This window comes from Coenobita brevimanus, chromosome 74, assembly GCF_032717465.1.
Source record: "Coenobita brevimanus isolate Jiangsu-jjx chromosome 74, ASM3271746v2, whole genome shotgun sequence".
NCBI lineage: Eukaryota > Metazoa > Arthropoda > Malacostraca > Decapoda > Coenobitidae > Coenobita > Coenobita brevimanus.
In genome coordinates this window covers 8,797,650-8,813,170 of record NC_137027.1, presented here as the reverse complement: position 1 = coordinate 8,813,170, position 15,521 = coordinate 8,797,650, and the positions used below count along the sequence as shown (strand labels likewise).

The 15,521-nt window shown below is 44.0% G+C and overlaps 2 protein-coding genes across 2 annotated transcripts in view; both read left to right on the top strand.

The window, feature by feature from the left end:
- LOC145407909 (sodium-dependent multivitamin transporter-like) overlaps nt 1-15,521 on the top strand; it is a 327,055-nt gene that overhangs the window by 151,975 nt on the left and 159,559 nt on the right. The gene's annotated exons all lie outside the window — the stretch shown is intronic.
- LOC145407682 (uncharacterized) overlaps nt 1-15,521 on the top strand; it is a 118,867-nt gene that overhangs the window by 15,211 nt on the left and 88,135 nt on the right. The window contains exon 2 of the mRNA XM_080278549.1: nt 12,242-12,431. Coding sequence (XP_080134675.1) covers nt 12,242-12,431 — 190 coding nt within the window. The remainder of the gene's footprint in view (nt 1-12,241; nt 12,432-15,521) is intronic.

Here is a 15,521-nt window from a genome sequence, read left to right as displayed (position 1 = left end):
AAGAGGCTGGCACTACTGGAAGAAGGGGTTGGCACTGAAGCAGGAATAGATTGCCGCTGGAAAAGGAAGAGGTTGGTACTGGAGGTGTAAGAGTTTGGCACTGGAGGAAAAGGCTGGCACTAGAAGAGGCAGGCACTGGAGGAGGAAGAGGTTGTCACTGTTGGAGAAAGGGGTTGGCACTGAACCAAGTATAGGTTGGTGCTGGAGGAGGAAGAGGTTGGCTCTGGAAGAGGAAGAGGCTGGCACTGGTGGAGGAAGAAGTCGGCACTGGAGGAGGAAGAGGCTGGCACTGGAAGAGAAAGAGGTTGGCACTGGAAGAATAGTAGGTTGGCACTGAAGGGCTAAAAGGTTGGCACCGACGCAGGAGGAGACTGGCACTGGAAGAGGAAGTGGTTGCCACTGGAGGAGGAAGAGGTTGGTACCACAGAAGGAAGAAGCTGGCACTGGAGGAGGAATAGGCTGGCACTGGAGGAGGAATAGGTTGGCACTGGAGGAGAAAGAGGCTGACTCGAGAAGGAAGAGGTTGGCATTGGTGGAGGAAGAGGCTGGCACTGGTGGAGAAAATGGTTGGCACTGGAGGAAGTAGAGGTTGGCACTGGAGGATGAAGAGACTGACACTGGAGGAGGGAGAGACTGGCACTGAAGGAGAAAGGGGGTTAGCACTGGAGAAGGAAGAGGTTGGCACTCGAGGAGGAAGAGCCTGGCACTTGAGAAGAGGAGGCTGGCACTCAAGGGGGAAGAGATTGGCACTGTAGGAGGAAGAGGTTGGCACTGGATGAGAAAGGGGTTGGCACTGATGGAGGAAGAAGTTCGCACTGGAGGAGGAAGACGCTGGCACTGTAGGAGGAGGAGGTTTGCACTGGAGGTGGAAGAAGTTGGCACTGGTGGAGGAAGAGGTTGGCACTGGAGGAGGAGGAAGCTATCACTGTTGGAGATAGAGGGTGGCGCTGAGGCAGGAATAGTTTGGCGCTGGAGAAGGAAGAAGTTGGCACTGGAGAAAGAAGAGGTTGACAATGGTGGAGGAAAAGGTTGGCACTGGTGGAGGAAGAGGCTGGCACTGGAGGAGGAAGAGGTCTCTCTTTCTCTCTCTCTCTCTATCTATCTATCTATCTATCTATCTCACCCAAAAACAAGCCAGTAGACCTAGAAAACCACTCCTCCTCCCACCTTGTTTTCCACGGCCCAGCGATGGATGAAAAATGTTGGTGTTGTTGGAGAGAGTGACGGTGGAGGGTGGGTGGTGGAGGAAGGATATTAGATGGTGAAGTCATTAAGCTAGCTCGCAGGACAATTACTTTAAAAGGGCTGGCCCATTTCTGTGGAGGCGTGAAAGGGGACAGATTACAAGAAGGGATCGTATTAAATCATTACTTTGTTGGCTTATGTTGTTAGCGATGTGAGGAGTAGAATTAATGTGATTAGATGTACCAGAAAATATTATGTTAATTTCAGGAAGAAGTGTTTTTCAACTGAGGGGGGTTTGAGATAGTTAATAGAAACGAACATCTTACATTATTACACGGTAGGGCGATGTGGTTAGGGATGTGAAGGGTAGAGATTAATGTAACTGGATGTAGCCAAGAATTATTATGCTTTATGAAGAAGACATTTCATTCTAAAAAGACGATTTGGACAGATTACTAGAAGGGAGTGTGATACATTATTACACTGTAGGCTGATATTATTAGGCTGTGAAGTGTAGAAGAGAGTGGTAAGGTGTGGAAGGAAATTATGTGATGTTAAAAGGCAGTGTCAACCTACACACACGTTTGATACAAATTACTAAAAGAAGGAGAGATAATTACTGCAATGTCGGGTGTAGAGACCGAAAATGAGATAGGGGGATGGAGTGGAGACATATTAGAGAGAGGGGGGTATGTGTTGGGGAGAGGGATGCGAAATAGCAGGGGACAGGGTGACATGGAGGCGATTTGTTTGTGACACCCCTTACGGGATTAAGACGTCTGGCTATAAATAGATAGATAAATGGATAGATAGATAGACTACTTATAGACAGATAGATGGATAGATAGCATTTTTCATTAGTGTTGTGAAATGTAGTGTAATTAGATGTGAAAAGAAATGTAGCTTAACAGGATGTCATTCTATGGGGCGTTTCAAACAGATTGTTAGAAAGATTACGTTACGCTGTTACTTTATGGCATGTAGAGGAGAGCGTGTTTAGATGGAAAAAAAAAAAAAACTGATGTAATTAAAGGAAAAATGTCAATGGGGGACGCATTTACTACCTCGAGGTAATGGAAAGTCTAGTTAGGATTTTCGTTTGTGGATATTACCTCTGCTGTGCTGTTGAGAGCGTCGCGTGCTTACTCTCTTGCTGTTTGATTGATGTTCGTTTTCTGCAAAGAGGAAGTTGTGAATTAAACCACTGTCAGCCTCAGACCGGCCAAACTTACAGACACACACACACACACACACACACACACACACACACACACACACACACACACACAAAACACCCCAAGCTCTACCCCACCACCTACCACCCATCCCCACCCTTATTTCTACCCGCCACCCTCTTATCTCCCACACATCGCATCTCCCCCTCCTCCCATACACACCTCAAATATCCGTGACTTACACCTTCCCAACACCAACGCCTCCCCTCATGCAAAGTTCATCTTCAGGTAGTCGATTATTTTCTCCTGACGGAACTTGGTCTCCTTCAGAACCTTACCACTAAACAACGGTTGCAGGAAACTCAATGGGCCCTAGTTATGAGGTGGGAATGAATCTCCTTGCTTCCTAGTTAAATAAACTTTTCAATTTGACTACACTTGGCTATCAACTGAGCTGGAAGGGGTTAAGGATTTTTGTCACTTTAGAATAATCGTGCTAAAGTGTACTCGACCCTCCCTTACTCACTACTCACCATTATAATAGACCAGTTTACTCACCCTACCCATTTACTTCCTCCTATCCAACCATTTTCACCTCTCCCACCTCTGATTTTTACCATATTGATCAAACTACAACTTCACTCATCATACAAATATTTACCTCCGCCGTTATATATATTTTTGGATATGTGGATCATGGGACAAGGAAGAGTTGATTAAATTCTACGGTGATCTGATTTGCCTGGTATGGACGTTGGCGGAGGTATGCACTCTCTGAACACGTTTAACTTGCTTCCCATGCATACCACACTACCCACCACCATCCCAGCCCATCCTGCTTGCTCATCTCCACCCATCCTACGTCCTCTCTCTCTCTCTCTCTCTCTCTCTCGTCAGAGCTATTGTAGTAACTGGGAGTCATCTTTTCAAAGGAATTAATTAAGTTCTCTCCCCTTCTTAACGTCACCTCCCCCCTTCTCTCTCTCTCTCTCTCTCTCTCTCTCTCTCTCTCTCTCTCCAAATAGGGGGAGAAAGATCACCCAAAAGGGATAGAGACAATAGCTATGCATAAATTATCGAAGCCAATATCCACACTCCACCTAGATAATATTCTTTCCTTTAATGAGACTTTTCTATTAATATCTCTCTCTGTCTTCTATACCTCCCCCCCCCTCCCTCCCTCTCTCTCTCTCTCTCTCTCTCTGGTAGGAAAATGGCTATGGTTGATTTATGCCTTTAAAATGTAGGCTTCTTGATTTTTTCTTCCCTTTTTTTATCATTCTGTTCTTCCTTCCACTCTTCTTCTCTGCACTTCGTATTTTCCACTCTCGCTTCCTTTTCCCTCCCTTTCCCTCCCATTTTTCCCCCTTTTCTTCCCTCTCATTTCATTCTTTTCATCTCCTTCCTTTCTTCCTTTCCACTTTTCACTGCTTGTACCCTCTCACTTCTCACCTATCCTAATCATTGTCGTCTCTTCATCAAACACCCTCAAGAGAAGAATCAGATATTTTGTTGTTTAATTTCCATTGTGTTCCTTTGTACCCTCATTCTGTCCCCCTTCCTTTCTTTCTTTTTCCCCTCCCATTCTTCCTCTCTGCTACCCTCCCATTCCTCCTTCACACCCTACCTCGCTCTTCCCTTCGTTCACCTTCTCTCCTATCCTCTCACTCTTTCTCCCTTCCACCTCCCTTCCATCATCCCTCCCTCTCTCTCCCTTCCACTCTTCCTTCTTTGTTTTTTCCACTCTTCTCTTCTTTTCCACTCTTCCTTCATTTCTTCCTCGAACACTTCTACTCTTTCTCTCTTCCACACTAATATACTCGTACTTAATTCTTTCCTCCAATGTTTCCCTCTCTCCCCACTTTCTCTCCTTTCCACCCTTCCTTCGATATTCCTACCTACTCTCTCCCTTTCATCCTTCCTCTCTTTTTTTCCTCCCACTTTTTTTCCTCTCACCCTTCATCCCTTCTTCCTTCTCTCCTATCCTCCAACCTTCTCTACTCGCTCTTCTTCCTTTCCTCTCTCCCATTCTTCGTTTTTTCTTTCCTCTCACTCTTCCTCCCATCTTCCTTCTCTCTTACCATCCTACTCTTCTTCCTTTCCATCCTTCCTCCCTTCTTTCCTCCATCATTATCTTCTCTCTTATCCTCCTGAGAGTCAAGACAACATATATATATTCTGGTTAAGTGATCGAGCAATTAAGCATAATGACATACAAGTATACGTTATCAAAGAGCAATAATATCTTCAGGGAATGTGCACTGAAAATAGCTTAATTGGTGTGTGTGTGTGTGTGTGTGTGTGTGTGTGTGTGTGTGTGTGTGTGTGTGTGTGTGTGTGTGTGTGTGTGTGTGACTGTGGTCCTGAATTGTGTATTTATGATGCAAATATGTGCTGAGAGTGGGAATAAATTTAGCATGTTTGTGTATGCTAATGACCCGGTGTTTTGCTGTGTGTGTGTGTGTGTGTGTGTGTGTGTGTGTGTGTGTGTGTGTGTGTGTGTGTGTGTGTGTGTGTGTGTACATTTTCGTAATCAAAACGGCTTCAGTATGGGACTATAATTTCCTTCATTTGAGTTTTTCATGGCAGAGTGAAATCGATGGCTGTAATCAGTGTGATTTTGGATATTTCGCAGTACCCTTTCCTAAGCGATTTATGCTGCCTATTGATTCATTAACATCCTCTTGTGTGTCTCTAATGCAAACTGTGTCGACTTTAAAACTACATAAATTACATAAAAGACGAAATTTATAGTAACTGGCAAAATAATTCACTAACGAAGAAGTGACACGAAGCCTCTCACTCCATCTCAAAAAGAAAAGAAAAAAAAAAAAAAAAACTAAATTGTCCAGCCGAAGTGAAAATAATCATCACATGTCATAAATTCATAAACTCATTGGCAAGAGAGTCATTTACATAATTTTCCTGCTCATTTTCCCTTTTCTGCGTGTTATCTAAAATGATACGTCCCAGTTACTGAATAAATCGGATATATTGCTCATTTTGCCTGTCGTCTAATAATTGGTTTTTCATTTTAGTTCCTCGTAAATTTTGGAGCATATTAAAGCGAATGGAGAAGGAGGGATTGATGGGGAGAGTGTGTGTGAGAGTGAGGTGGTTGGGAGACGAAAATGTACGAGTAAAGACCAGTATTTCACCTCCTCTCTCTCTCTCTCTCTCTCTCTCTCTCTCTCTATCTATCTATCTATCTCCTAAATAAAGAGAGGGTTGGTACGTTTCTCTGCCCTTAGATAACTCCTTGATATTGTGATGCGTCTAGGAGAAGGCAACTTAATGACAAACGACTAACATGGAAGCAGTTCACCTGTGGCCACCCCTTTCAAGATCATGACGTCTGGCTAAAGACAGATATTTAGATAGATAGATAGATAGTCAGGGAAAAAGTCGACGCACATGCCCCGAGTAAAAAGTAGGCACAGTGGAATGGTAGGCAAAATTCTGTCAGCGATTAAGCACCAAGAAAAAGGTGGAGAGAGGAAGGGGAAACTATACGCTGAAGGTCGGTGTGTCGCGAGGGAAGGGAATGTTATTAAGCAGGACTGAAAATGCCCCGAGGTTCTTTTGTCAGTGTCACCCTTCACAACAGGCGACGTTAGACAAAAAGACTGACAGGTGAATTTTCCGTGATAAGGAAGGTAAAGGGGAGTGTGGAGAGCGAGTGAGAGGGGGAGTGAACGGGGAAATTGTGCTTAGCTTAAAGGCAAAAGAAGAAGGAAAGATATGGGAAAAAGGGTATGTAAAAAGTTGATTACCAGCTCAGTACTGTATATAAGAGTGTAAAAGTCCCTGAGAAAATAAAAACTTACATATACTTTTTTCTTGAGGGATTTTATTACTTTCCTTTGTTAAATAGGTTGTTAAGAAAGTACAGTGTATATGGTTACCACTTCATGCTCCCCACAATAGTCAAGAACTTTCAGGTGAAGAGGACAAGCAAGGAGTTCCATATCAAATTCAATGGAGAAGAAGGAGAATATGGTTTTAATTCTAGGAGAAATTATTATGGTAAATACCTAATTGAATGAACCTGACTGAGCTAACCTAACCTAACCTAATCTAACCCAACTTATTCTAACCTAACGCCTTTCTCTCTAATAATGATACAAAAACAGTACATAGCAAGAGAGAGAGAGAGAGAGAGAGAGAGAGAGAGAGAGAGAGAGAGAGAGAGAGAGAGAGAGAGAGAGAGAGAGAGAGAGAGAGAGAGAGAGAAAGGAATAAAGGTGTACACACAGTATGGCAGGTAAGGTGAGAGGAATGATTCCCTTCCAACCAGGTGATGCTTAATTAATTTTGCAACCCGAGGCCCCACCCACTTCCCCATCACATCTGTGCCTGTACTGAACGGATTAAAGAAGAGGGGTAGTTATCCTTGCATCGGGAAGAGGAACAAGAAAAGAAACATGAAAAGGAACGAAAAGGAACGATATAAGGAACATGCTCGATCTCTAGCAGCCTCTCTATTCAGTCCCTCATCCCTGAGGTCGTCCCAAGTCTTTTTCGGTCTCCTTCTCTCACCAATACCCTCAAGGTTTACATCTCTCATCATTCTCATCCATCTGTCATCCTCCATCCTCTCCTTTTGTCCAAACCATCTCAGTCTACCCCTTCTCATCACGGAGCTAATACATTCAAGTCCCGTCCTTCCTTTCGCATGCAATATTAGTCCTGTTATTTTTTCTGGCCCTTTTCCATTGTGCTGTTATCCCTATCCAAAACACCAGAGACTCCGAAAATAGGCTAATCTTAATGTGCTGCCTAAAACCTATGATTAATTATTCACACTGACACTTCCACGCTTACACCCACGCTCTCTCTCTCTCTCTCTCTCTCTCTCTCTCTCTCTCTCTCTCTCTCTCTCTCTCACTGTTTTGTGTGTGTGTGTGTGTGTGTGTGTGTGTGTGTGTGTGTGTGTGTGTGTGTGTGTGTGTGTGTGTGTGTGTGTGTGTGTGTGTGTGTATTATTTCCCCGTCATCATTATCCTTACCTAGGCATTACAGTACTTAGTGAAGTGGACGTGGAAGGATGAGAACATATGCAATGAAAGGAGGGAATGGATGGAAAGAAGATGCCAGGATAAAGTTATGGAGTGAAGACTTTAAACAATGAATCAAGAACATTTAAACTACAGTATATGCAGGGAAAAAAAAGGGGGGCAGGGAATGATAAACAGTTACTGAGGATATTTTTTATAGGTATATCCAGGAAGAGGGAATGGGTTGAAAGAAGATGCGCTGTTAATTATAGATAAGACTGGGCATTACAAACAGGAGGACTGGGATGAAAAGAAGGAACGATAACGAGTCAAGATAAAGATGAGGCGTACGTGCGGGAGGGTGGAGAAGGATGGACTATAAGACTGAAATTGAGTCTGATGTCCACTGACCCTAGGTTGTGGGTCTCTGATATGCACACTCACTTCTTGTCTGTCCAGCTCTCTAACGCAAGGGTTAAGCAATATTTGTGGTGCTTCATAAACACAAGTAGTCAAATCTGGAACAGTTTTTCTACTGTCTTTTCAATTTCCTTTGACATCCAGTCTTTCATACAATGAGTTTAAACAGCTCGGAATGAATGGATCTTGACTGAGGTTCTCTCTTTGTTAACGGTCTTTGAAAGGATGGTTACTGCTGGCTGCAAGAACTTGCTTTCTTCTTTAAACATCCTGAAATACGAGCACAAGTGAAGGGATAGACTGACAGACTGATGGATACAGCGACAAAACTTCTCAGAAAAGACACGACTCAATCTGTAAAAGGTCTGGAGCACGAGTACATGGACAAATATACTGACTGAATGATAGATAAACAGACAGATAGATAGATAGATAGATAGATAGACAGATAGATAAGTAGCCCAAGACACTAAAGCTTATAACAGTGGGTGACCTACTACAGTGACAGATAGATAGATAGATAGATAGATGTACAGATAAATAGGTATACAGATACACAGATTGATAAATAGGTAGGCAGGTAGGAGGATAGATGGAATGATAGACATACAGACAAACAGACCAACAGATACACAGATAGATAGGTAAATAGATAAACAGCCAGCCAAGCACCCCAAGACACTATAGGTTCTCACAGGGTCTGGCGGCCATAACAGTCAGCGTCACTTGCAGTCTTGCCACCTCCTCTCAACGACACCATTACTCCAGTTCACAGTGCCCACACCCGAGTACCGTGATCATGGCAGGGTAGGGTGATGGTGGCAGGGTAGGGCGATGGTGGCAGGGTACGGTGATGGTGGCAGGGCAGGGTGTTGGTGGCACTGTAGGGTGATGGTGGCAGGGTAAGGGCTCAGGGTACGATGATGGCAGGGAACGGTGAGGGCAGGGAACGATGACGATGATAGATGAGGGTGATGGTGGCAGGGTATGGTGATGGCAGGGTAGGGTTATCAGGTTGGGATGATGGTGTGGGGTAAGGTTATGGTGGCAAGGTGGTGGTGGTGGTGGTGGTGATGGTGACACGCTTTAATAATAATAATAATAATAAAGCGATTTATATTATTCCTCATTGGCGTTCTCTTCCTGGCAATTCTGTCCCTACTCAGAAACAACTCCCTCCTTCAAAGATCCGCTGTTTTCTCTTCGATCTTCGCTAACGTCATTCTTGATTTTCACATTCATGGTAAGTTTGATATTACAGACCCTTTTTATTTTCTATATTTAGCTGATCCTTCATGCATTTCTGTCCTACTAAGTAACGATCCCCTCCGCCTTCGATCCTCTACTAGATCCTCCCTCGCCTCTTTCTTGGTAGGTGCTTTCAGGGTTCTATAATTCAAGCGATTCTTTCCTTATACCATATCCCGAATGTGGAGTTCTGAGGGTCATACGGAGTGGCAGGACAACACACACATACACACACACACACACACACACACACACACACACACACACACACACACACACACACACACACACACACCTGATGATGATGATGATGATAATGACGATGATAATGACTGTAGTGATGACGAAAAAAATGACTATGTCGACGGTGACTGCATGAACGAAGGGCAAATGAATGAATGAAATTGTCACATAAGTCAAGGAATAACACACAAAAAATAGCATTTAATGAACAGGGTGACGTGAGTAGGCTATGCAGTTTTAATGGAGGCTATTTTCACACCTTTTTGCCGCTCTCATTTTTACCCCAAACTTCTGGATGTGTAGTGAGGTGGCCTGGGGTCAGATCCACAACCAAAGTTACGCCCATTTTCATCTCGTAACTAAGCTTTATTAAATCCCAGGAAGAAGAGACACAGGGAATTTCTGGACTCTATTATCCTTGTCTTTCCTGCTCAAAGAAATTAGAGTTTGTTCGTCCTGGGGTTAAAAGCACAAACACGCTTAAGATTAAATGCTTCGCGTAACTATGATCTTTTTTTTTGCGCAGGAAAGACAAAGAATGACCAATGCAGAAACTCTCCATGTCTCTTGCTCTTACTATTAAAGAAAAACGTAGTTACGCGTGGCTTTTTAGACTAGGATTTACCTCATCAGGAAGAACAGAAGACATGTGAAGACTCTGGACTCTCCTTTCCTTGTGCTTCCTGCAAAGAAGATTGATACCTAAGATAAGGAATTGATCTTAAGTTCGTTTGTGGGCACTGACCTTTGCATTCCATTCACTCACACTCCTTCTCTTCTCTTAGTAAATCCTCCTCCTCTTCCTCCTCCTCCTCCTCTTCCTCCTCCTCCTTGTCCTCCTCCTCTTCCTCCTCCTCCTGCTTCTCCTCCTCCTCCTCCTCCTCCTACTCCTCTCTACTTAATGCTCCCCTCCTACTCCTCAGCCCCATTCCCTTCCTCCAAAATTTCTCTCTCTCTCTCTCTCTCTCTCTCTACTCCTCTTCCTTCCTCGTCATCTAAATCCATCTCCCCTTCACCTCCGTTCGTCTCTGCTCCTCCTCCTTCTCCTCCCCCTCACTTTGAAGCTCCACTCCTCCTGTCTGTGTCTGTCAGTTTGCCGGATGTGTCAGTCCTTCGCCTGCAGATGTGGTTATTCTGGGTGGATTCAGATGATGGCAGCGTGAGTTAGCCCAATCAGTTCCCTCTCCCTGTCTCTCACTCCATGTCTCTGCTGTTGCTCTCTCTGTCTCCCTCTCCCTCCCTCTCTCTCTCTCTCTCTCTCTCTCACACACACACACACACACACGTCACATCACCACCCCATCAATCACCGACGCCACGCCAGTAAAGGGCAATTAATACTTCAGTGAATATCTCGCTCCCAGCCGATTGCCTTTTAATGACCTTCTGGGACGAGGTCATTATGTACGAGTGGCACTGAGGGCGAGATCCGGTCAGGTCAAATAGATAGATAGATAGATGGATAGATAGGGAGAGAGAGAGAAAGAGAGAGAGAAAGAGGGAGAGAGAGAGAGAGAGAGAGATGCATACCATTAAGGTCTGTGTGGCCTGCATTTCTCTGTCTGTCTGTCTGCCTCTCTCTCTCTCTCTCTCTCTCTCTCTCTCTCTCTTCTACCCCTGTCACCTCTCTATCCCCTACTCTGCCATCTCTTTCTCTTCCTACCGCTGCCATCCATCTTCCCTGCCCTCGCATTTTCTCACTCTCCTCTATGCACGTCCTCTCTCTCTCTCTCTCTCTCTCTCTCTCCCGCCTTCAGCACATCAGCCTCATCATACACTAAATTGGAGCTCCCTGAATACCATTAAAACTTGTGTCGGGGATTTCAGGTGTGGTTCAGGAGAGAGAGAGAGAGAGAGAGAGAGAGAGAGACTTAATTACTGGGCTTGGTGGATTTATTTTCTTGATTCTACAGACTTATTATTAATCGTCGCATTATTAGTGGCTTTGAGGCTTTCGTTACACCTTTACTTTAGCGATTTATTTTCCACATTGCACCTCAGTATTTTCTTTTATGAAATTAATATAAACTATGTCAGTATTAAATTTATATAATCAACATACAAGAGACTCAAGGTGTTATAAGCAAAATAAATCACCGAAGAAAAAGTTTTAAGAAGCCTCCTGTGACACCTAGAACACTCAGCATTTTTTTTTATCTATTACACTTTTTTACATTATTTTGGACACTAAATGAAATGGCCTTATGAGTGAATTATAAAGGAGATAATTTTCGTCCATAAAATAATAAGTAACAGTAGCCCCCAAAACGGATGAGATTAGGACCCACGAAAAAAAAAATCTTAAAAAAAAAAAAAATCTAGCACACTTTTCCCGAAACCCCATGTAAATTATAGTGCTGGGAGGGGTAGACTGGCGGAGAATAAGACAAGGATAGTAGTAGGGCGGATAGACAGAGAAGAAAGGCAGAGGGATAGACAGAATGAAAGATAGGGAAGGCAAGAATGGTGGTGAGGACATACAGACAGACAGGGGATTTAGACAGGGCTAGTGACAGGAAAGAGTCAGATTTACAAGGGATAAGGACAAGGGCAAAGAGAGTGATAGGATAGATAGAGGGAAAGGAATGAGTCAGTGCTGGTGATGGAAGAGACAGATAGAAAGACGCGGAGAAAAGGGCAAGGATAATGATGACAGAGAGAGAGAGAGAGAGAGAGAGAGAGAGAGAGCAAAGATGGTGTAAATACCTTGAGATGGCAGAGCTTTTACCGACTGACTGATGCTTTTATGTGCCTGTCTGTTTGCCTGTCCCTCCCACCATTAGCTTTGTCCTGTTCACCTCTCTCTCTCTCTCTCTCTCTCTCTCTCTCTCTCTCTCTCTCTCCCTCTCTCCCAAGCCCAGCAGTGCAATTAGAGGCCCTTCAGATGCTTCATTAGTGTCCCCAGTTACCAGATAATTCTTCTTCCGGGAACCACTGGCGCAAAGGTAAGTCCCCCCTCTTTGTCTGCGCCCAGATTCTGCGCCGGTGTGGGTGTGGGTACGGGGACAATTACTGTGGGTGTGGTTTGATTGAGGGTGTGGGTGTGGGTGCGGGTACGGTTATTGTGAGTGAAAGTTTAGGTACGGTTATTGTGGGTGAGGGTGTGGGTGAGGGTTTGGGTACAGTTATTGTGTATGAGGGCGTGAGTGTGGGTGTGGGTGCAGGTTCGGTTATTGTGGGTGTGGGTTTGGTTGAGGGGTGTGGGTTATATCTTGCTAGGAGTGGAGGTGTGTTTGATAGTGAGAACAGTATAACTGTAGATGTCATTACGGATGTGGCAGTATTTGTGGGTGTGAAAAGAGGTCCAACATTGAAAATACTGGCAGCTGTGGATGTGGGTTTAATACTGATAATGTCTGCAGGTGCGCGTTTAATACCTTAGAGGTGAGAGGTGGCCCCTGAGCAGAATGAAATCGTTCTTTAGCTGCAAGAATACTGTATATCAAATTATACTTCACTTTATTCAAATGAACCACTGTTTTCAATGTGACCAGGTGAAGCCGATTAATGTGGACAGTTTTGCGTATAGGGTGGAGGTAAGAACAGCTAAGACATACAAAGGCCTGAATAATAAGGAGTAGATAATGCAATGAATCGAATGAAGGACTGAAGCAAAAGAGGTCTAGCAAGGAGCAGGGTTGAGTCATCCATAAGAGATGAAGAAAGTGATAAAAGGTGAAGAATGCGATAAAAGGTGAAAAAGTGATAAAAGATGATGAAAGTGATAATGGGTGAAGAAAGTGATAAAAGATGATGAAAGTGATAATGGGTTAAGAAAGTGATACAAAGTGAAAAAAGTTATTAAAGGTGAAGAAAGTGATAAGTGGCCCTGCTAGGCACACTTAAGCATATTAAAGCCTTACTTCGCTGTTTACTCCGGGGTTTGGAGGTCTGAGCTTTACCACTGAGCCGATAAGTTGAGGACGGTGCGCCAAGTGCTCTTCCAGCAACACCTCACGCCCAGCATCCCGGGGATCAACTGATATCTATTTGTCTATCTACCTACCTACCTACCTATCTATCTCTCCAACTAGGAATGTATGTATGTATGTATGTATGTATCTATCAATCTATCTATCTATCTATCTGTTTGTCTGTGTATGTATGACTGAATGTATGTATGTATCTAATCTATCCATCTATCTCTTTGTGTGTGTGTGTGTGTGTGTGTGTGTGTGTGTGTGTGTGTGTGTGTGTGTGTGTGTGTCTGTCTGTCTGTCTGTCTGTCTGTCTGTCTGTGCTTGTGTGTGTGTGTGCACTGTACATATACACATACATATGCAGTATATATATAATTTTTCATCTGATTTTAATTAAAATTCCGACATCACACAACAGGCCACAAAAAAGCAACACTTGACCCTAACCCTACGTTCCCACCCTTGGAGCCAAGCTGTAGAGGAAAGGGATATCCATTTTGTCGCCTCACGTGGATGATGAGATGAAAAAATGGTGAAAAAATGCTCCTATGCTTTTTCGATGATACATTTGCCTCGCTTGTGACGTCAGAAATGGAAGAAAGAGAATGTGTGTGTGTGTGTGTGTGTGTGTGTGTGTGTGTGTGTGTGTGTGTGTGTGTGTGTGTGTGTGTGTGTGTGTGTGTGTGTGTGTGTGTGTGTGTGTGTGTATTATATAGATAGGTAGATAAATAGAAAGATAGATAGGTAGAAAGATAGATATAAATATAAAGAGGCAGACACACAGACAGACAGACAGACACAGAGAAAGCCATAGAGAGAAAAATAGAAATATCAGTCGCACAGAGAGAATAACAGTCCTAAAAGGAACTGAGAGAGAGAGAGAGAGAGAGAGAGAGAGAGAGAGAGAGAGAGAGAGAGAGAGAGAGAGAAAGAGAGCGTTGATAATTGCACCCGGAAGAGTGCCGTGCGACCGGAAGACAAATAGTGTAATTCCGTAGACTAGTACCAATTAACTCTCTTTCTCTCTCTCTCTCTCTCGCTCTCTCTCTCTCTCTCTCTCTCTCTCTCTCTCTCTCTCTCTCTCTCTCTCTCTCTCTCTCTCTCTCTCTCAAAATCCAGGCAAAAGCAAATTAACCCCCTTCCACACGCACTCTCTCTAACTATGAAACCCAGACAGATTGACCCTCTCTCTCTCTCACTCTCTCTCTCTCTCTCTCAAAATGTAATCTCCAGACCCGTATCAATTACCTTCAGACGTTCCCTTAGGTTTGGTTAATTAGGTCGACTTTTAATTCTTACCTGATTAATGGTCTTCTTTCTCTCCACCTTTTCCTTCCCTTTCCTCCACTACTCTCCCTCTTCTCCATCTGTTCCTTCTTCCTTTTCCTTCGTTAGTTTCCCTCACCATTTCTTTCCTTCTCTTATCCTTCCTTTCTTTCCTCCATTTCTCTCCCTTTCCTTCTCTTCTCCTAAATCCTCCCTCCATCCCGTTAGTTTCTGCCTTCTCTTTCCTTCCTTCCTTCCTTCTTTCTTTTCTTCTATTTTTCCCTATACTTCCTTCCCTTTCCTACCCCTGTTCTCTCCCTTTCCTCCTGTTCCTTCCACTTAACTCCACCTCGTCACATTCCTTTCCTCCATCCCGTTCTTCCTCTCTCTTTCCTTCTGCACCATTATCTTCATCTCCCTTCTTTCCTTCCTCTCTTCCTTCTTTCCTTTCTTCCCCTCTTCCTTCCTTTCTTTCCCTCTTCCTTCTTTCCTTCCTCTCTTCCTTCCCATTACCTATTTTCTCCTTTTCCCTACCTCTTCACATTTCTTCCACCTCACACCAATCTTCTCTCCCCCTTGCTCACTTTCTCTCTTCCTTTCATTCCACCTAGTCAGTTCCTTCCACTCTGTCCTTCCATCTATCTGTTTCCTTCATTACAGTTTTTTCTCTCTTTTTTTCTTCCCTACACTACACTTCAGTAATTCCTCCATATTTTCTCTTTCTTCCCTTCATCTTCTTCCCTCTCCCCTTCCCTCCACCTTTCTTCCACCTCATAAATGTCCTCCCTCTCTCCATTCTCTCCACCTAGTTACTTCCGTTCCTTTCATTCCCTCCATCGTCTTGTTTCTCTATCTTTTTCCCTTTCTTTTCATCCTGTAATTTCCATCCTTTCTCCGTATTCTCGATTCCTTTTCCCTCCCTTCCCTCCACCCTCCATCTTTGCTCCACTTTCTCTCCTCCTTCCCTCCTCCTTCTCTCCACCTTCCCTCCACCGGCCTGTTTACCGCCACTCCTCTCACGACTCAGATTCTTCAGCTTCTCTGTTTACATTGTCCACATCCCAAGCT